This window comes from Coloeus monedula (genome assembly GCF_965178545.1).
Source record: "Coloeus monedula genome assembly, chromosome: 1".
NCBI classification, from domain to species: domain Eukaryota; kingdom Metazoa; phylum Chordata; class Aves; order Passeriformes; family Corvidae; genus Coloeus; species Coloeus monedula.
In genome coordinates this window covers 59759172-59782826 of record NC_138781.1, presented here as the reverse complement: position 1 = coordinate 59782826, position 23655 = coordinate 59759172, and the positions used below count along the sequence as shown (strand labels likewise).

General features: G+C 40.1%; 1 protein-coding gene across 34 annotated transcripts in view; it reads right to left on the bottom strand.

The window, feature by feature from the left end:
* The window catches only part of TNS3 (tensin 3), a 369544-nt gene that overhangs the window by 127482 nt on the left and 218407 nt on the right, over positions 1-23655 (bottom strand). For all 34 annotated transcript variants that reach the window (XM_082286390.1, XM_082286375.1, XM_082286389.1 and 31 more), the window contains one exon: positions 348-519. In XM_082286390.1, coding sequence (XP_082142516.1) covers positions 348-519 — 172 coding nt within the window. The remainder of the gene's footprint in view (positions 1-347; positions 520-23655) is intronic.

Sequence of the window (23655 nt, the reverse complement as noted above, 5' to 3'; positions counted from 1 at the left end):
AATGTGCAATTTCATGACACGGCTTTAAGTAAAATATCAGAGAACTCAGTTAAGCACACAGAAAAATATATATGAGTTTGTGCTAGCACACAATAACATAACTAAGCTATAAAATTCTATTTACTTTTGTCTTCCCACTTATCTTCAAAGCTAATTGTGTCCCTGACATAAAAGTAATATCTGTGTATGTGTTAAAATCCAGACGATGGACAACATCAACATTAAATGTCACAACCAATCTCAAAGTTCTTGGAAAAATAGTCTGCAATGAAGATGAAAGCATAATGTGTTGGCTGGGAACGATCATTATGAGAGCTAAACAATAAAGTAGGAGAACTTTTTCCTACCTTTCTGCCCCTGCGATAGGACTGCTACTTGAAACAGTACATGAAGATGCAAAACAGTGCTGAAAGGAGGGATCAGACTGCATGTTGGCCCTCAGCAAAGAAGAGTTAGTGCCCACAGTGCTGTCAGACATCACCATAGAGAGGTTAATGGCTTCCATGTAACTTTGAGATTCTGCAGCAAAGAAAACAAAGTAAATGCAAATTTAAAAACAACATGCATTTTTATTAACCTTGTACTGAAAAAAGTGTTCATAAAATATTTTGGTTTTCTCTTAATAAGATTATAAAGAAGAGTTTTTGTTTGTTTGAGCAGCAGATGTTATTTCACAAAATTATGTTTATTGCTGAAAACATCCAGCAGGTCAAATGGCAGAGGGAATAGAGATTACAGAATTGCAACACTCAAACTGTTTGATCATTCTCCAGAATACATTCTCTAGCCCTAAAGATGAGAATGGACCTGTCTGTTCCAAGATATTTTGCATTCCACAGTCCACAGTGTTAATCAGTACATCTAGTCAAGTGCACCATTTGCACTTAAAATACCAGTAGAAAATGGGGTGTCACCAATAGAAAATTGGGTGTCCTGGTCCAGGCTACAATAGAGTTAGTTTCTTCAGTACGCAGTAGAGGGCATGGCCAGGACCTGGAGTTACTGTATACCACCTCATGTCATTGCTGGGGGCAGGGCAAGGGAGTCTCTTCCAGGGAAAAAGGGTCCTTTCTGATTAAGAAAGCATGGTGGAGGGAGCAGTGAGGTGGTGGTGGTAGCAAGCTGGAGGGAGGAGCTCAGGTCAAGCTCAGCAGTGAGCATTTCTGCATTTGAATCACTCTCTCTTTTCTTAGTATTGTTACTCTTACTGGTTTTTTTCTCATCTCATTGCTTTTTTCAGTAAATTGTTCATATCTCAACCCATGATCTTCACTTTTTAAGCCCGACAAGCCCATTCAGCCCACTTGCTGAACAGGGCAGGGAACCTGGTGGATAATGACAGATGACACTGAGCTACTCACAACCTTCTTCATATCAGTCTTTATCAGTAAGACAGGCCTTTAGGAACCTCAAGCCCCTGAGACCACAGAAAAAATGTGGAGGAGGACTAAGCAAAGGAGAACTAAAACAAACCAGACATATTTAAGTCCACTGGGGCCTGAGAAGTTGAACACACACAAGAGCTGAGGGAGCTGGTTGATAACCTGCAAGACGACCCTCAATAATTAAAACGTCTCAATGACTGGGAGAGATTCTTAAAAACTGGAAGGGAGCAAGCATCACTCATACCTCCAAGAAAGGTATGAAGGATGACCCAGGGAACTGCAGGCTTGGTTAATCTAACCTCAGTCTCTGGAAAGCTGATGGAGCAACTAACCCTGGAAACCACTTCCAAACACATGGCAGAAAAGGATTGAGAGTTGTCAGCATGAATTTACAAAGGGGAAATCATGCATATCCACTGAGATAACTTTCTTCAATAAACTGACTAGCTTAGTGGCTAAGAGAAGAGCAGTGGATGTTCCTTATGTTGACTTTAGTAAGGCTTTTATCATGGTCTTCCATTATATCCTCATAAACATGCTGACAAAACAAGGGTTAGGTAAGCGGAAGTGAGATCTACTAAAAACTGGCTGAATATCTGGGCCCAGAGGCTTGTGATCACCTGCAGCAAATCCACTAGAAGGCAAGTCATAGCATTATACCTCGGGGCTGATAATAGGACCAATACTCTTCAACACCCTTCATTAATAACGTGGATAATGGGATGAAGTTTCATCAGCAAGTTTTGCAGACAACAGAAAACTGTGAGGAGTCATCAACAAACCAGATGGTTGTGCTGCTATTTAGAAGTGGGAGAAATGGGACAAAAGGAATCATAAGTTCAACAAGGGGAAATATAAACTCCTGCAATTGAGACAGAATAATCCATGGCACCAGCACATGTTGGGGGCTGACTGGCTGGAGACAGCTCTACAGAGAGGGACTTGGTGGTTCTCATGGACAATAGCTGACCATGACCCAGCAATACAACCCCATGGCAAAGGTGACCAATAGTATCCCAGCCTGCATCACAAAGTGTTGCCAGCAGGTCAAGGGAGGTGATCCTTCCTCCCTGCTTAGCATTAGAGGCTACATATGAAGCTGTGTGCCTATTTACGTGCTCCTCAGTACAAGAGAGACAGGGACTTGCTTGAACAAGTCCAGCACAAGGTCACAGAGACACCATCACTGGGACTGGAACATCTTTTATAGGAGCTGAGTCCCAGAAAGCTAGGACTGTATGGCCTGGAGAAAAGAAAGCTCAGGGGTATACTATCACTGTGTATATAAACCTGATGGGAAGGCATGAAGGTGAATGAGCCAGTCTCCACACTCTTCTGCTCACAGTAGGAGAAAAGAACACAACTGGGACTGAAAGGCAGTTTAGCAACACAGTGCAGCACATGGTTTACCTGTTGTGCTGGTTTTGGCCAGGGTAGAGTTAACTTTCTTCTCAGTGTTTGGTATGTGGCTGTTTTGGATTTGTGCTTAACACAGTAATGATAATACAGAGATATTTTTGTTATTCCTTGTGGAAATACTTACAGCTTTTTACCGGCTAGGCTCGTAGTTCAATGCTTTAGAAAGCCATGAGCAGCCTAGAGAGGTAGCACGGGCAATCTAGCATTTCAGTAGCTCAAAAAGTGGCAAATAGTAGCTGCAAAGCTGATACCACCAGTAGAAGCAAAGAGGGAGAAATATAGTCTTCAGCTTGCCTAAGCTTTCAAACAGAGACAGAAACACACAGATGTTCGCAGAAAGATTGCAAAGCCAAAGAGCATAGGCCCCCTCTCGTGCCCTTCTTTTATTCAGAGAAGGGGAAAGGGGAGGACTGGGGGCAGACCTGGGGTGACTGGCCAATCAGACACTGCTAAAGAGTTTGAGTTACATTTGGTTTTGCCCATGCTTGGAACAAAGGAGTTCAGAACACATGACAGAGGCAAGTCCTGGCTTGTCTTGGGGAGGGGGAAGGGAAGCTCAGAACAGGCAGCAACAATGCCTGGCTTACACAGAGACAAACAAGGCCTTTTCTGTTTTCCATACTGCCACACTGGCAAGGCAGTTGGGGGTGTATGGGAGGTTGGGAGGAGACACAGCTGGGACAGGTTACCCAAATTGACCAGAGGGATATTCCAGACCACATGACTTCAAGGAGAGGAAGGAGAAAGGGGAGGACATTTGGAGTTATGGCATTTGTCTTCCTAAGTAACCACTACACATGATAGGCTCTGCTCTCCTGGGGATGGCCGAACATCTGGCTGCCCATGGGAAGAATCGAATTAGTTCCTTGATTTGTGTTGCTTTTGTGCATGGGGCTTTTGCTTTCCCTCTTAAGCTGTCTTCATCTCAACCCACAAGTTTTCTTTTACCCTTCCAATTCTTTCCACAATCCTAGGGGCTGGAGAGTGAGCGAGCAACTGCACTGGGCTTGGTTGCTGGCTGGGCTTAAACCATGACACCTGTACAGCTACAGTTTTCAGGTGTGACTTTTTGCACACCACACAGACAAAAGAAGCAAAACAACTGTAATCTTTATTTTCTAATAGCCTGCAAACAGCACTAGCATAACTGGTTTCTAAACTGACTGAAATCTGAAATATGTTCAAGTTAATTATAGTGGACATAAATACTACAGGATATAGGTAAACAGATGCGTTTAGATGAGGAATAATGTGGATGCTATTACTGCAGAGCTTTATACAGGAACAGTTTCACCTCGTTTTTTAGAGGTATACTTAAATAACCACTCAAGCTCTAATGGGGATTACATTTAATTTTTCTGGATTCGTATAAAAAAGTCAACACCTATTTACAGGTCCAGGCTCAACCACACTGTTTTCCATGACAGAAGACTGTAATACAACAAATGCCCATGCATCTGAATAGCTTCATTCACCTGAATAGTCCTACTGACCTCAAAACTGGCAGGACTGAAACCCAATACAACAGTCAAAGATGAAACAATCTCTAATTACTCTCGCTTGACTTGATACACTTCCAAAGAATAAGGGAGGGGGAAAAAAAAAAAAAAAAACAAAACCAAGTAAGTTATGGAACAATTCCATTCCTACAAAGACTTAAGATCACACTAATGCATCTTTTCCATAAGGAAACCTTTCTAATGTAAAAAGCCACTGAAACAAGTCTAAATTAATATTGTTTTCCCTTCAATTCATGGCAGAGCTTGGTTCTCCTATTACTTGAAATGAGGAGTGTGCAAGGTACTTAAAAGACATGTCTTAGAAAATCTGCAAATTAGTGCCCTGACTATAAACCATCTGAATTTATCACATAGCACACATGGTACAGAACAAACATTTAACTGGATGAGGGAAACAGAAAACTGCCTTTTAACAGAATGTCCTGGGTTGCAGTGTATTCTATCACCATCCTCATGAGCTGTTGAAATCAGGTGGGGCAGTGTTTCCTTGCCTCCTCCCCCCAGACTATCTTGCTGTTAATGGCCCATCATTGTCCTGCCGCATGACTCAGAGATAACTCCCTCCGGACTATCTTCTGTTAATGAGCCTAATCAACACTTGGCCTCATGACTCATTACCCCATTGTGAGATGCTCCACCCAGAGGGAGGAACCAGGCATACCATCCTGGATATAATCTGAGATGCTGAACACCAGAGACAACGCCTTTCCACTGGATTTCCAGAGGACAGGAGCTACACAGCCACCACTGGATCTTCTGAGGAAGAGCAGACTCTTTTTTCTACAGGATCACCGCTTCAGAGGACTGCAGCCACCATTCTACCAGACTGCTACCACCACCCTGCCTAACAGGGACTCAGGTTGTATCTTGACTCTGTCAGTTTGAACCAGTGTTTTCTTTTAGTTTTTTTCTTTCCTTTTCTTTAACTTCCCCATTAAATTGTTATCCTGACTTGGTGCCTCCCACTGGTTTGTTTTCAAACTAGTACACAGAAACTGTCTTTTAACTATACCATTACTTCAACTATATTCATAACAGCCATAAAAGTGAACTTTAAGGAAATACTGCAGAAACGTTTAGTGTGGAAGAGCTACAGAAATCTCAATATGTATTTATCTACTAGATCAGCTACATTACAGTCATCTTCATACTGGTACAAACACAGTCAGAAAAGCTGGCTGCACAAACCCATATTGGTCAAGGTATGTTGGTCAAATTGATGTCGTACGTATGAAGACTACTAGAACCTCCCCAGCAACTCAACTCTGACTAGGCCAAAAGCAGACAAATTTCCAGAAACTAGCATTTGACAAAGTATCTCAAGTGCAACAGGCATCTCATCTCTACACATGAACTTCCCCAGATGGTTCCCAATTACACTGTAGGTTGAGATGATTCTGCTTCTGAATGTGAGAGGTTAATGCGTTCCCCAGAGGAATAGGAATTACAATCACAAGCTCATCTCTATCTGCTTGCTTGTTTTCATGCCTGTGTGTCTGTTCTCCTGATACCAGACTATATAGAGGAGTCACTGGAATCCAGTTACCAAGAGTCTGGGGGCAGGGAGGAGAGTGGCACTCCTTCTGAAATAGCTTAAAATCTTCTCCCACTCTAATATGATCTCAACTACATGCATGAGTTAATCTAATGGATTTCCACAGCAAATTCCACTCCTCCTTCCACAGCACTTGCTTGAATAAAGGGACCAAGGCTTGATTCTTCCCTGTTTCAGGCCTTGGATTGTTGCTATCACCTTTAGAGCACCATATACTGCATGACAGAAGGATCACTGTCACACTCACAGATGCATTTCACACCCCATAAAAAGAGTGAAAAGCCACTGGCAGCCAGACATGTAACCTGCAGAAAAAACACACACTCAGTACAACTCTTCCCAGGCTAGAAACAAATATATCTGAAAGGCACCTCCCATGAAAGCAGTCTTGTTTTTACTTCAATTAAAAACAAGACTGCTGGATATTTCAGCCATGTCCTCTCATTGTCTGATGCAGAGTTCACTGGTCAGCTGTTAACCCTTTATCTCATGGAATCAATAACTCTGCAATTTCACAGCTTCTACAGAATTAACTGGCCTGACACATCTGACAGAAAGCAAAGCATCAGTGCTTCTTGGTTCAGGCCCCTACCATGCCATTTATAGCCGTGAAAACACTGACAATGTAAAAGTGCAGCTCCCTGTTTCACTAAGAGACATGACAAAGCCAGGACCATTCATGTTTGTATCTTTTCATGCACCCAGATCAGACCTACATTTACTATCACTGATGATCAACTTTAAAGGCAGGACCTTAGAAAGGAGCTGGACTGTTTGGACCATACAGTACTGAAAAATGACATTGTGACAACTATTTGTGCCAACATGCAAGGCACAAAAATATCCAGCTCACTCTTCTACTTGGCAGCAACAGGTAAAACCTCTAAAGTTGCAGGCTTTTTTCAGTTGTAAGCAGAAACTCCAGGATGTGCCTAGCACACAGCTACATAAAGTATGATCTTACAAATTAACCCATATTTTAATCCACTAAACCTGATGAAACAAAGAAGAAAAAGGAACCCACCACCTGGCTCCCCCTGCCCCCCCACCCCCCCAAAAAAAAAAACCCTACTGAAAAAAACTTAGTAGCTTAACCCACACCATGGTCCAGATAAAAAATAGGTAACAACACTCCTTTTCTTTTCTTGCAACAGTTGAAGGGCAAAATCATCTCACACCTTTGGAGATGTTATAAAGAAAGTATGTAATTCGTGCTATTATGTATAAAACTGGAATGTAATCAGACCATGCAGAGACAGAGTTTCAAAATCCCTCCACCAACCTGGCTGAGAGAAAAATTTCACAACACTAAAAGAAGTTCTCACACAATAAGTGAGGATTCCACCTAGGTGGGGTTGGATCTTATCACTGGGACATTTGCACCATGACGACTTGATTACCACCTTCTGATATCTACATCTCATCTGATAAGGAATTGGACATTCCAGGAACTAAAAATAACTGTTCCACGAACCAGAGATGGCCCATTCATCATCAGAGATGGCCCTTCAATCACCAGAAATGGCCCACTCATCACCCAGGATGGACAATTCACCAGACCCAGGAATGGCTTTGTGCAGCCCAACTCCGGGACAAGAAAACTTCATGAATATGCTAAAATTACGAGAAGACTAGAATTAATTTGGACTCTGCCCAAAAACTGTATAAGATGAGACCAGCCGAAGCAGCACTCGCGAACTTGGGAGGTCTGGTGCGATAGAGATCAGATCTATGTGTGTTCACCCAGCTCCGACCACGGGCTCAGAGCTGCTTTTGGAGCTGCTTTTCTCGATCGTGGCCTTTGAGACCGATATTTTGGTGGCATAATAAATGTTATTTCTTTATAAATTTTGATTGGGCAATTCTGTTTACCTCAGAGACAATCATCCAACAACAGTGGGCAAGTAAAAGCAGTCATTTCACTACCATACCTTGTATTTTAGTAAGTTCTCATACATTTCAAACTTTGTAGTCCTTTCCGTGAGAAGGTGATAGTTAACGTGAATCACATCAGCTTGAAAACTCAAGTCAAGATCCTCAGTTACAACTTTTGGGGAAAGGGAGCTTTAAGTCAGCGTTCTGCTTCCAAAACGCTCAGCTCACTACCTCACCACTACTTGAGCCTAGCCTAAAAGCTGAATGGACAGAGAAAATAATACTGCTCTGAAGTATGACAAAGTAACAAAGCCACTTGACGGCCCACTTGAGCCAGTTTACAAAACAACACTTTTCCAAGTCTATGTGCACTGTAAGATTCTTATTATCTAGCTTCCCTTTAACTCCCCTGCTTTTCCAAATACAAAAGTTCCAAAATTAGCAGTCTGCGAAGTATCAACTTTACTGAAATTCTGACCTTTTAAACTTGTTACGTTCTGCTTTCAATGTCACAAAAATACAGTAAACCAAATTATTCCCTCATATGAAACCCATCAACTTTGGTCACACTGCTCCTTCTGATACCTTGGTTTCAACTTTTCTATTTTTCAAATCCTGTACTGCCTAGTATGCAACTCTGAAACGTCATATGGCCTGTTAGCGACTGTTCTTTCATGCTGGTCAGAAGTAACAAATCCTCTCTAGGTTTGCACTTCAAGGACACCTTGCTCTCCTAGGCCTCAAAATGTGTAAACTAAAGCCTTTGAGAGGAGGAGCAAACTTGGGGTAATTACATCATTAATTGAAGTTAAAATTGGAGAATTAACCCTGATATGCAAATGAACCAAACTTACAAAAGTGTGAAGAACCCATGACCCAGGGTCCATCCTGGGCATAGCCTCTTGACTGCCCAGGGTGTGGCCTTGAAGGCCCTTTGAACGAATACCTACTTTCATTCTCTCAATCTTGCCTAGCCTCTGTTTTCAGGTAGCCACTTCAAAGCATCACTTCCGTTTCACAGAATATGTGGGAATCAATACAGGATGCTTAAAGTTTGGTCTTTTATAACTTCAGATGCCAGGGAATGGAATAACTTTATTGTGTCTTTTGCACAGTACGTGCTTTCCTATTCAACACAGGTAGTTCCACTTCTCATTTAGAAGAAGTACATGTCATGAGTCAAAATCATGTACCAACATGGAGACACCTGCAGTTGCCACTTTCTGAAAACCCACCAATACCAAGCAGAGAGAATGTAACAGGATTTTTTCATGTTTGTGAACGAAAAGACAGAATTACTATTGCTTGGAGATTCTGCTAATGCCTGTTTGAGTGGACCAACTCTCTTTGCAAGTAATCAATCAGTCAGGCTGAACCAGGGAAAGTTATTAAAACAGTGGCTCTAGCATCCAGGTATTAACCTCTCTGCACAAAAAAAGGTCAGCTTCAGTCGCTTCATCTGAGAAGAATCTCAGTGGAATATGTATTACATGCTTGGATATTACAGAAAATACAACAGTGGAATGGCTGACAACCTGGGAAATAAAACAGCACATCTGGAGAGGCAGTAAAGTATTTCTCAGAGATATTTATTTGGTGGAAGAAAAAACACATTCAACAGTTAGAACCCAAACTGCTAGTAATTAAATGTAATGTACACTACAGTACTGAAGGTTTTTAACTTCATGCAATTATTTATTGTGTGCATTTAGAAAGCGATCACTGATCACTGTGTTTTGGGAGCCTTTGAAATGTATTTAGAATTTAAAAAAAAAAACATTCTTGCCTTATGTCCTAAAGAGAGCTTTAAATCATCTGTGTCACCCCTTGAGGAAATATCCTTGGCACAGCAGTCTCCCCAGCAAGCACTGGGTGAGGAAGGCTGGCACTTCACCACCTTCACCATGGGAGATTCTGGCCTGCTGGCAAGATGCATGACAAAAGTGGGAGTGTATTGGGTGGGACACTCCTGTGTTCTGCAACTTCTACCTCCCATAATGGCCTGCCAGTAACAACCAAATGCAGACTCAAGCTATGACAGGTGTCAGCTTATCTCCAGGCAACCACAGGCTGACACAATTAACTACACTTACCTTCTGCCCACTCTGCACGTCGGTAAGAATCAAAAGGATGATTTACCAGACCCCACTTTACCCCACTCACAGTCCCTGCCCTAAAGCCTGTACTATCTGGCTTCTTTTTGACTGAGAAAATAGCTAGACCATTTTACAGGTAACTTGGTATCATACATTCATATAAACACCAAACTACAAATAACTCCTATATGCTGAACAGAATTAACAATACAGCATCTTCAAAGCAGAAAAATCCTTATCATGACTTTCTGAAAGGCTTTCTTATACTAATTCATTTCATTCTCCCAAGTAGTACGAGGGGAAAAAAAGAAACTTCCCCAAGGACTAAAGCAATCAGTTGCATATGTCTTTTAATGTATTTTAAAAGATCTTGCAGATGCTCTGCTACTGACTTACAGCATAGCTTTGCTGTCTTAGGAATGCAAATCAGCTGCAGAGGCATGTCCTCAAGACATCTGGATCACATACAAACATAAAATGTGACATTTATGATAACACTCTTTAGGAGAGAATCACTATCATTACACAACACATGAACAAGAGAACCCCTATTCTGTCTCCACGTACGGCAGATCATTCAGTGGTGAAAAAAAAATAAATCCAATAAAACAAATAGAACACAACTATTAACATGCCCACACTAAGTTTGCACAGCAAATTAGTAAAATGGATTTGGAGACAGACAATTCCATTCTTATCATGGTTTCTCTCATAATGGAATTTCAGACATTCACATTGCTGAATATGACAATTTTCATCAAATTGTAAAATTAAATTGCAATAGTTTCAGAGAAGAAAAAAAAGAACCTATGAAACACGCAAATGGTACCTTCAAAATGAACAGTAATACTTTTTCAGGCAGAATGCACTGAAAGACCAAGCATCTTTCAAGAAAAGCATAAAATATCAGCCTTGTGCACCAAAGTTCATTATCCATTAAAATTGCTTGAAATGTTGGAGATGCAGGTCTAAGATATCTCTGCTCAATTGAAAAGTGCCACTCATGCATACTGACAGATACACTGCAAAGCCAAAGGAAAGGAGGCAAGGGGGAAGGTACAGGGGGCAAACTGGAGGAAATACTGAGTGAAAGAAGAAGGGAGAGAGCTTGGGTCTGATTTTGACACTTCTGAGAAGCAAGCACGAAGACTCAATGAAATTTTCTATTTTGTGTTATGACCCTATATACTTTTCCTAAGGAGAAAGAGAGGAAAAGAAGGAGTTTAAACTCCCCTTTTCCAATCTCAGTCCAGTTCCCTGGTGTCACCAGGCACCAGAGAGGTCCCAGTATGCAGCTTTTGATGTCTGAGGCATACTTATCTCATAGAAGGAATGGAAGCAATCAAACTGATGTTCGGACCCTCTATCAAAACTCTCACTTTGGTCCTGTTCTGCTGTGAGAAAAATTCTGCCTAAATGTGACCCTCTTCAACCCTTTTTCACTAGAAAAGTGAAAAAGTTCACTTTTCTAGTCACCTGCCTGCAAGAAAATGCTGAACCCAGCTCACTGCAGACTGAAAAATAAAAGCAAGGGCTGCTTTTTGATTTTCAAGTAGTATACCTAAACCATTTTATTTTAAAACCAGAAAATGAACTGACTTTTCAGAGGCTGCTTTTAATAACCTGGGATTGAAACTGGTAAAAACAAACTCAGTTCAGTTTACCTTCAGTGTTGTTCAGTATCACAAAGCACAACTGAGAATTGAAGCTCTTGCAATTTTTTTCTTGGTCTGTCTCTTGAGAATCAGTAACTCTTAGGTTTGCAGTCTTTACCCAAGCATATACTGCTACTGCCTGAATAGAAAAATTGTTTGCATTAAGGCGGTAAGAACCAGGGTCTTTATTCTGGTGCATCCTGTATATTGCACCATGTAATAGTTGGCTGCTCTAAGACTCTATTATAATTTCATGGAAAAATCAGATCTGAAGAAAGAAAGTGAGAGTGTTTTACATATATTTTACACAAATACACTTTTGTCTTGGATGCAAGAATTAGAGGCATTACCCTTCCAGTGCTAAGGCACAATAAAGTGTTTTTCTCATTAAACGAGAAAGCAGAACAACTGTGCCATATTCCTCATTTAGAAAAGACTCGTGTTTACAAAATCTGTACATCTTTCATGCTTTTGAAAAGAAATTCAGTGCTGCCATAATATTACTAAGAGCTCCTCAGGGGAGGAAAAAGACTCAGCCTGGACAAATTTCTTCTACGTAGACAGAAATTATGTATGTTCCAGGCAGTCCTCATTTCTTCTACTTTGAAAAAGACCCAACACGACCCACAAAAAATTAGAAGCCTTCCTCAGCAGGAAACTGACTAAACAAATCTCTCAAGCCCTGCCTCACACCCTCAACCATTCCCAAGCGATTGCAGAAAACTCTCATACTGACAGAACTCCTTGTCTGCAAACCTTCTCCGTTTCTGTGTAGACTCCCAACGTTGTTACGTGACTACAAAAGGCGTAACTCTTCCTCCACTTCAGTTCTACAGAGCTCGTAGCAGCAACAGGCCGCAGGCTCCGTGCCTTCTCCCAGCTCCCCGCCCCGCCAGCGGAGCGGCCCCGGCGGCCTGTCTGAGGCTGGTTCGCTTTAGTGAACTCCCACCGCCCCCCCCTTTTCCCAGGGTCATGTTTCGCTGCCGCTGAGGCGAGCGCGACCAGCCAAACACAAGACCAACCCACAAAACGAGTTTTCAGATTTAGGAAAATGCACAAAACAGGGGCGCAAGGAGCCACAAACCTACCTATGGAAGCCATCGTGACAGCAACTCTCCCACCGGGCTGCGCGAAATCCTCCTTCCCTCCCTCCGTGCCGCATGCTGCCCGTGGCTCACCGAATCGAGGCAGCCGGGCGCACCGCCCCGCCACGCAGAGACTTGGGAAAAGCTATTTCCCGCATTTGCCAGCACCCTCCGCTCTCCCTCGCGTGTTAGAACTTCACCGCAAAGTGGGTTCCAGTGTCTGCAGCGAGAGAAGCACAGGCTCCCTGTCTCAATACAGCCACCCAGATGAAGAATAGCCAGAGTTCACTTCATCCAGGCAGAAAGTAATTCCCCGATTGTTGTTAGATTAGGCTTCCCGCTCGCTCTTCAGCTCGACTGCCCATTCCGTGTATGCCTGCTGTGCTGACTCCACCTCACTTGCGTTTGACTTGTTCCCCCCTTCCCCCGCCCGGCTCACACCGCCTCTTCCACGCGCAGCGCCGCTCCCAGCGGGTCCTGCGCTCCGCGCAGCGCCGCGGGGGCAGAGAGCGAGCGGCCAGCACGCTCTCCTGGGGCGACTGGAGGCTTGGGTTGGGGGGGGGAGGGTGTGTGTGTGGTGGTGGTTGGTTGATTTGGTGGGGGGAGGGAGTGCTGGGGGGCGGGGGAGGGTGGTGTTGTTCGTCCCCCACCACTTCATTTGACCTTAGCTATTTGTTTCTTTCAGAGAGATGAACGACACGGAACCGAGAACTGTCAGATTAGTGCTTTTTAATGTAGACCAAAGCCCAGCTACTCTATTACACCAAACTAGCTCAACACTCTCGGATAAACTTAGTATCCAGAGCTCTGAATAAAGTTTTACTCGATTCCCAAGATCATAAAACACGTGTAGCCTTACTGTGTTGCATTCAACATCCCCCTAGCATTGTTCTGAGCGGGTTTTATTTACAGGTCAGGAAGACTAGTGGAAACACTGCAGCTCCACAATGAGCAGCACATTTCCTCTTCAGATTGTTCTTCAGTGCCCAGCACACCGTATTTTCTGAAAGGATGACTGCAGGAAATTACTAGATATAGACAGAAACAAATACAACCATTTAAAGCTTTCCCATAATGAATTGCTTTCAAATTTCTACCGGCACCATCTTTTGAATGTGTATACTAAACCGTTTTGATAATAGTAAAATACACAAGCTGGCTTGGTTATAGAGATGAGTACTGGTAAACTAATTAACATTTTGCTTTCTTCCACAGACCATAATGTAAATCAAACTATTCCTTTTAAGAATATTCATTCATACCACTGTTTGTCTTTATATCAGCTGCTCCCATTAAACATGTTTCATAAAGATTGCACTCAGAAGAATGCAATAGCAAAGGTTAGTTGTGATATACACCATATTATCAGGTAAAAAGAAGGGAAAATCCTTGCCACAGGGTCAGAAGAGGTTATTATGCAGCAGTTCAGAACTGACATCAGTTACTTCGATTAATTTATTATACAATTATACTTTGTCTTGGGTGCTTCCTGGCAGAGTCAGATGCAGTCAAACACAGTCTTCATACTCCTATAAACAATAATGATTAGAGAAAATTGCTGTCCATAGAAAGCATCCCTGTCTCTGCATAAAAAGCACTAATCACAGGACCTTCGCATATCTCATTTCTTTCCTGATTTTCAAGTCTTGAAAGCTTTGCTTGTTTGGCTATTTACACATGCTGAATTAGAAGGGAACAAGAATAGTAACCTTTAACAAAGAAGATTACAGCAGTATGAGACACCATATGAAGAAGGTTGGTTAAGTAAGAAACTTACTTTCCAAAGTAATATAAGGATGTAATGTAAGCAGAAATCGTGTAATTAAAAGTATTAATGTACTTGAGTTTTGTCAGCATTTATAAAATTCACCCTTTCTTAAGATTTTTTTGCATGGATCCTTCTAACAGACTCAGTTATAGTTAGGGGGCTACTCATCAAGAAAATCCCTCTGACCTAGACAGTTAATGACAAACAAAAGGGTGCATAACAAAAATCTCACCTTTTGCTTGTCTTTCTGTCACAAATTCAAAGTTTCAACCAGATGAGATGAGCTCCAAGGAAGAAAAAAATCTGAAACTCTAAAGCCAGAAGATATAAAGGGCAAGGCTGATTATACACAAAGGAAGAGTTAGGAAGGGAAGGAAGGGCAGTGTTAGACGTCTCAGGTGAGGAACTGATCAGCACAGTGTATAAGATACTGCCATCTCAAAAGGAGAAGGTCTGTTATTTGGCAAAAAGAATTGGTTTCATGGCTGTTTCAGGGACATTACAGTGATAAGAATCACGTCTTTCAATCTCTGCCAGGTGTTACCAGTATACAGTTCTCCTAGATATAGTACACAAGGTTCCTGGTTTGATCAGAACCATTGCAGTGCAAAATCTATCTAAAATAGTTTAAAATGCAGGGCTCGAATTATAACATGCACCTTTCTCCAACAAGAACCCCTGCAGCAGAGTGGCTATGCTGTGTCCTTCATACAAATTCAGCAAACTCCACAATTTGTGAAGGAATGTCATGTGTTTCCCTGCTACTCTGATGATTGACAGAAGTGTGGGAGTCAATTTCAAGTAGATTGCTCATTTCGGATTTTGTCTACAAGGTGCCTGAATATAATAAATATTTGTGAAATAACATGCCTAACTCAGGCATAGGAATACACAGATTAATTTGATTTTCTCAATAAACATGGAATAAACATGAAGAGAATTAATGTAGGGTAGAACAGCATCTTAAAAAACATAGAGCAATAGGACCTTTAGACTATAAACAATTTAAGTGGAACTGAAGGTGTATTTCCTCTCTGTTCCCACTCAACACTGGAAAGTCTGTCATTCTGAAACTGCACAATACCTTTTACTTGTGATTGCAGTAGACAGACCTTCCCAAATACGCAAACAGAGAATCATTTTAAAACTGCGATTTTTTTAAAAAGTGTGCTCACAGCTGTACTTCGATTTTTGAAGCTTTCTTCAGCCTTCCCTCAAACTACATGGATTACTCTGGCACATCACAGCCGTGAAAGTGCCACATCACATAGTAGGAGGCCTCACCCTGGAAAAGTTGAAAAAATTTCATAGAATCATAGCAAGAGAAGTAGTTGTTCTCATGGTTTTTTGTTTATTTAACCTTTTCCAGACAAAGTGACTAGTGACATCTCAAAAATGCATGCTATGCACATGCACTGCAAACAAGCAACATCAGGTATGTGTAAAAACAAACACATCTGCCAGGCTGCCTGCTCATCCAATCCTGTATTTCTATTAAATTGTTTTTAAGTTTCTGTCAATGGCTTATTGTTTGCATCTTCAAAAGAAGTAAAAATTAGTGATAGACTTCTCAGCTTTAGATTCTTTTGGTTTTTTATATATGTGTAAGATATTATTCATCTATATTCAATGAATACATACAAAGGTAGTTATTTATCAAATGACTATGTGGGGAAATGGATGACTTTTTCCCACAGAAAGGGAAAAACCAAATGCTCTAAAGCAGTGGTTTAAAAACCTCTCAAGTAATCAATTTTTCAGTGGTTCTTAGCAAAAAAAAAGAAAGGGGGAAAAAACCAAAACCAAACCACCACCACCCACCAATGTATTATCAGGGTGTATTTCAAATTTAACGGAAGAGGCACATATGCTTTGAGACCATGATCAAGTAACAACATTGAAGTATTGTATAAACACATTTTCCCCATGTAATATTTGATTATTTAAACAACTTTTTTGGGCATTTATATATAACTTCAGAATTATACAGCTTATTTTATTGCCTTAATTTTAGAATTTTTGAGCTCTCGCAGATAGTAGTGAACATAACAGCACCCTTGGAAGTGCCATCATCTTTTCAGCTAATAATGCGTATTCCAAGTACAGTCAGTTATCTTGGATGGCAAGTATAAAAAAAAAAATCCCACAAAAATAAATAAACACAGATTAAAACAGATAATGCTACTGCTTTCTCTCAAGAGAAAATGCCTTTGGACTAGAGCTACAGGAAGGATGTAAGCTGCAGGCTGCACAATTAAACTTTCAGATGTATTGGTTCCTGAATGAAACTGAAGCAGGCAGTAACATGCATCTTATGCAAAACTTCTTCAATTTTTTTCTCAGTTACTAAATCCTTTAGAAATAAGGCAGTTGTTTCATTTTCAGTTCACAGTGGTATGAAAAGTTAGTCAAGACAAAATAACAGACACACTGGATAAAAGTGTGGTGCCCCAAGTAAGGGAAGCACTTACCAGGTGGGTTCTTGAAGAAGAACCTATCAGCAGGTGCTTGATTTAATGCTACTAGTGAGAGATCAAGGAGCAGTCAGACTTGTTGAGGTACCACTGATGAAAGACAAATAACAGGCAAGAGACTTCAAAGATATCCCAAGCTAGAAACCTTATTTCGTATGAATTCCTGTAGGAAAACTCTTTTGTCAGAAGATCTGCCATTTCTTTAGTGCAGTTCAACATTTGAATTCAGGACAAAATGAATGGATGAGAAAGTAAGAAAGCCTGTTTCTGTAGTTAGGGTCCCCACCACTTAGATACTCATTTCCCTGTGAGAAAACTTAATTCACGTTTGCTGCTTTAGGCAAAAGACTCCATATAACTTTTCAGAAGTGTCTTGGTTCAAATTGATAATGCAGGCAGTGCCAGGTCCCCTCTGAGAGGGCCATTTTTAGGGGAACAGTCTCAGTTCTCTGATTTATGTATCTATCAGCACTTTGCCCACATGGAATGAAAAGTCATCATTAAAACAAAACAAAACAAAACAAAACAAGCAATAAATACTTGCACAGAAAATTAAACAGGCAGTATAAAACAAAGTCTTTCCAAATCAGTATCTGATACTTTCTCCAAAGCAGTTTCAACAGGGCAGGATATGGTTTAAGGCCTATTCTGATCTATGACCACAGTGTTTCTGTCCAGATGAAAATCCTGCTACAAAAGCAAGGGAGGTAAGAAGAGGAGACAGTGAATACTTTCACAACATCTCTTCAATGTAATGTCTGAAGAATCCATCTTCTCTTTTTTTTTTTTTCCTTCAAATTCTTCATTATTATAGAGAAGCTGCACATGGAATTATATACATGTGCACTAGATGATGCATTCTGCGAGCAGAGCCTTTTCCATGACCATCTGCAGCACTTGAATTTTTCTCACGTTCAACATGATGTTCAACATATAGGTCACAGCAGACCATGTCCCTTTCCAGAAGTTTAGCTCGTGGAGCTGTAAGAACAATTCATCATGAAATATCTTTGTCTTGACATAAGCATCAGATGTGAAGAATTTTTGAGTCTGTGATCAGATACAACTGGCTACAAAACAAAATGTATTCATGTTCCAGAATATTTGATCAACCTAGAGTATCCAAAACCAATGGAAGAGAGAGTATATCTTAGAGAATGAGTTTTCTTATGAAAATCCAGTAACGAAAGTGGTTTATTTTGTCAGCTTTAACATATCAGCCAAAAAACCCACATATTTATATTGTCCCACTGGTTTATCATCACATAATATCTGGCATGGATTTGGCATGCCCTAGCTTTTTATATTCAGTTATTGTAATTATATTCCTTTCTCCTCTGAATCAATGGCATATTAGAATGTTTACTGAGTGGCTAAAGTATGTACAGGTTTTTTTAAGTTTTATGTAGAAACACGTAACATAGCTGTAAACAAAACCTGTCCATATCTAGCTAGCTAAATGGATTAAGCTCTAAATCATTTAATCTCTAAAGCTTTGGGAAGTTAAGTAGTGTAGAGGGGGAGAGTACCTCCCATGAAAATCTTAGCCAAACTGAGTGGGGGGAAAAAAATGCTCAATTAAAGCTGATTACCAAACAGCTCAGTTGTAGACATGTATACTGTAAGTATTTCAGTTAATACCCCTCAGTAAAGGCAGACATAGACTACAAGTATTTTAAGTTATTTTCAGTTTCAGTTTCATTCTACTGTCACAAGATATTTTCCACCATTCAGATTGATATAAACTAAATTAAATGGTTAAGCTTTTCAGCACATGAGATGGAATATTAATATAAATTCACTTTGCTGTGAATTTAGACTACCAGAGTGAAATCACTGATAATAAGCGTTGCTTATTTCTCTGCAGGCCAAACAAATACATCATTTCCATTACTGTATTTGAAAGATATGTTAAGAACTCTATTATAATCAGTGACACAAAGGGAAGGAGATCTGTGACAATGAAGACTTGAAAATATATCATATCCAACCTTCATGCAATAAAAAATTTGTATAAAGATTAGTTTTACTGAGCTGAATGTCTCAATGAAAGTAACCCAGCGATGAAAAAGTGTGATAGATCATAGTATATTATATTGACTTCAGTGTTTACAACAGCCAATAAGTGGTCTCTGAACATTTATGATTATGCTTTACAGCATTCCACGTGCTCTTTCTGGAAGCCCTCATGAAGTTCATGGTGTTAGAATCCCAACAGGAGATCCAAATAGTTTCCTGCTTGCTCCTGAAGCCTATGGAGGCTTCTTATGCACTAGTAAATGGTGCATTTTATAATAATTAAGAAACATTAGGTGTTCAATTATAAAAATATTGTGTAGATGAGCACTGTATTCATCCACAACATAAACATGTCAAGGGCAATTGCAGGACGATGAAAAACGTAACAGAAATCTGGTGTATCTGCTTTGCATTAAACATCATAAATTTCCTTTCTCTAGTTGTATTTTTTATCTCATTGATAGCCTCAACAAACAAACAAATGAAAATCCACTAAAATAAACAAAACATCCAAAAAAACTTAAACACAAAATTGCAATAGCAAATACGAAAATGCACCTATGTTTCCAGGAGAACAGAGTTTATCATAACCATCACGTATGTTCCAAGCAAATGAACCCAGATGTCTGGAAGAGTTCTGTACCTATTACTTGCTTTGGACATGTATATCCTACATAAACAGGTAAATGGAGTAGAGAAAGACAGGTATAAATGAATATTATATGAAAGCTTTTCACAGAGAGAAAGTTTTTGCCCATCATAAACAGGAAACTTTTCCCTTTCACAAATTGTTTCACTTTTATTCCCAATGCTACTGACCATCCTGACACAAGGAAAATGTTTTCAGTTTAGAACCCTGACATTTTTTTAATCAAAAACTTAAGCGGTATGTATCATTTCCCTTGCAACTCAGTAACTGGAAGAAATTACAATCCCGGAATAGTAGTATAAAACCACAACAGTATAAAATTCTAATCAGTAATAGAATTATGCAATAATGAGGCTGTTAGGTTGTGGGTTTGCCTCCCAAAAATTTATTAAACACTCATCACTCTACTGGATGATGTAATAGAGTAAGTCTGTGTTAGTCAATGAGGGGAATTTAGGCCTACAATGTCAAATAAAAACAGTCTGTATGAGAAGAATTGTGGAAATATTCCACTGTGTGGTCTTGAAGAGTTCCACGATGGCATGAGGAGAAAAGTTGCCCTTTTTAAAATTTTTAGAACAGATGCAGCTCATACACAAGCTTTGAGTACAGTATCTAGGCTAAGCTCCATGGAAGAGATGAAAAGGCAAGGCCTTACACATGGTTGAAGGCTCAGAGATTCCTTACACTGGCAGCAATGCTTTCATTCCATCATTTGCACTGCTTGAACTACACAAGTCTAGTTAGGCTGTTCAGAAAAGATGGAAAAAAAAAGGCATAATGTCTTCTCTTTGTCAGTACATTGATAAAGGATTATAGACAATCTTCCCTTGTTCCACAGATCCCTGCCTTCTGTTGCAAGACAGTGCCTGTTTGTTAATGCAGACCTTCTGCAAAGTTCTTTCTATGCTTTGACCAGGGCTGAAGAAGGGGCAGCTAATCACATCTAGCCTCAGGCGTGGAGTGGCAGGACAGCTAGCCAGCTTCAGTCCCCTGGCAAAGAGCTTGCTACGCTTTTATTTGTTACTTCTATATACAAAGGGACTTCAATTAGCTATCTGCTGTCTGAGACAAAAGAGCCTTTATAAGCCTCGAAATAGCCTACAAAGAGTGCTTCTGTTCCTTCACTGATATGTGGGACTCTCCCTCCCATGGGATATACATCAGCTATTGTGATATTCCAGAGAGCTGTATCTGGGTTCTATCTAGAGCAGCCCTATTTTTTGAGGGGTATTTATAAAACTAGCCAATTTATAGACCACTAGCCAATTTATAGACTACTTAGGTTCATCTCAAGAAACAAGGTGTCTTTCAAAGAAAATTCAGAATTAACTCCGTGGGTGCTGTATTACTTTCAAGCTATGTAAAGTGAAGAAAAGGGCAATGAAACCATGGCAGCAAGTGATCACTGGAGCAGCAGTGCTGACACAAAATTGACTGCATGCACACAGACTGAGGGAGGTTAAATTTACACCTGTTTGATAAAGAACAAGGCTCTGAAAAGAAATCCTACAGGCAGGACATCTCCAATAAATGTACAGGGAGAATGAAGAGTTAGGGCATAGCTAATGTAAGGGAGACAGATACATAACACTACTTCACTGACTTTCCCTAGCAAAGTGGTTTTGCCTGGAAAGAAAATTAAGATTTCTAGGGATAACAGAGCTCCATTTTATAAGGCTTTATTAAAGACAATGTCCTTCAGTAAACAGGTTAAAAATCAGATGCATTCAAGATACTAGATACACAGCTTCCAAGAATAACTTAAGGAAGAGAGAATTTTATCACTTTTTAAACTTACGGACTGGATGCCATTGCAATTCTTGACTACAGGATACACAAAACCATGTATTTTTCTTTTAAAATATATACTTTCATGCTTTTCTAAAAGCACAACAGAATCCCTTGATATGGTAAGTGCTAATTACACGGAACGCTATTCTCCACAAGGAAACAGGGAGGACATAAAACAGCAATATGTCTAGATAATTGGCAACCAGGTTACAGCATCCTCACTGGTAATTTAAAAAGCAGATAAACAGCAAAGTTGAGATGCGTAACAAAGCAATTTTGAATTCAAGGGTGATCTGAACTGAGACAAAAGTGGCAATATCTTAATGGCAAAAATCAAGACGCCAGAGTCCATGACTCAGAAGGCCTCTACCTGTTGAAAATTTCTGAAGAAGTCAGTATATTTCCCAACTTTTACCAAAACAAAGACCATGTAAGCATTTAAAAGAAGAGCTAGGCTGCAAGGGAAAGTACTAAAAATCAAGGCTATTAAGAACTCTTGTAAAGTACACACTGTTAGAGTCACCTTTGTGGTATGTGCATTAAAGCAGTCTCAACCACAGGAACAGCTGTTTCTGTTCCCTTCAGATTATTGGCCTCTTCAACACACAAAACATAACGCTCTTGCTCTGGGCATGAATTAGGGATTGGTAGCAGAAATAAGAGCACTTCTTGCAGAAGAAATCAGAAGACACAGAAGCAAGTAGGTACTTACTGTAGATAGAGGCAATAACTATAGTAGAAGCGAAGGGAAAAGAGAAAATTTTTTAAAATTTAAAGTATGATTCTAACTTGCCTCTGACAATAGAAGTTCTGTACTCTGATGGGAAAGTCACCCAATTAACATTTCTGAGAAATGCTTGCTAACAGGTCTTTTTTAACTGCATGTTTTCTAGCTGACCCGTTTCATATACCTTTAATGTTTAACTAACAACTAACACCTTTAATGTCAAAGTACCTTACGTTTACAGCTAAAACCAAAGCTGCATGGAGATGAGCACTTAACTTGCAGCATTCAGTACACCTGAGCCTCATTTTGAAACAAGCACTCAAAGGAAGAATTGCCTCCTTTTCTAATAATTAGAATAATTATTTTCAGTGTTCCATTAACTGAGTATCTAAAACCAGCATTTGAGAGATGACAGCATTTAGAATTAAGCAGAGAATCAAAATAGAGAAATACATTGAAAGCCAAATATTTTTCCAGGGCAAGTCCTAACTCTTAACAACATTAATGGAAACCATTTAACAACAAAGTGTTCAGAAGATTTTTGGGGGGTTCAAGTGCTGAAGAGCTAGCCAGAGTAACGACACATGCACCGATACGATTTGAGCATCGTTCTCTGCTTTATTGTTCAACTATACAAGCTTATATCTACTTTTGCAAAGATTCACACCCAGACCCTCTAGACAGCCTCTAATCCGTGGGGGAGCCGACCAGTGTATTGCTTTGCCAAGGACTCTCAGGGCTGCCTGCAGCCAGGTGCTTTCCAGGCTTGCCTGCAGCCAGGGGCCTGTTCAGGGGTTTTTCCTCAGCAACCCTGGGTTGTCCAATTTTTCCAGGGGTATCATATGCCCCTGTTCCACAAGGAATCCCTCTACAGTAGATCAACCTATAACTGATTTGTTGAAGTTGTCCTCAGGAGGCTATCTGCCACTGATTATTTAGAAGTAGGGAGAACCATAAAAAGATGTCTTGAACCGGGTAGAAGATTCTTCTATAGCTAAAGATAACTTTATTCTGTGTTGATGTTATTTGCTTTTCACTATTAAGTGAGGCAAATTAAACATAAAGGGTTTTTTTAAGTTAAAACCGTAACAATAACTATTATTGCATCAAAACTCATCATCACATTTATTGAAATCTCTACTATCAAGATCCTCCTGGAGAAGACAGTCATAGCATAAGTAGTAAAACTATACATAATATACATGAATTTTCATTTGAACATCATGGAATGCATAAAATGAATGCCTGTGATTTTTATTCAGGTTTTAAATACATTAGCTGGCTTCCTGCTATGTCCAGCACTTTCTGATACAGTGCAGAAATACTTTTTTCTTTTAAATCTTAGTGTTTTTAAATAATTTTGCACAAAAAAGGTGACAGGTAACAGTAGCTTAGCTGCTATTTTTAGTAGCAAAAAGTTGAGGCCTCAAAAATAATCGTTTATTATAAAAAATCATAGCTAGATCATATTAAATCTTTAAATATGTAATAATCTACTACCAACTGCTTTTCTGTGGGTGTGCATTTACAAACTGTATCATGGCAAAAAAGCCCTCCAGAATATCCATTCCTCTGGTTAAGGATCTCCTTGACTTGAGCATAGCTACTGTCAAGCTGTATTGTCAGCTTCACTT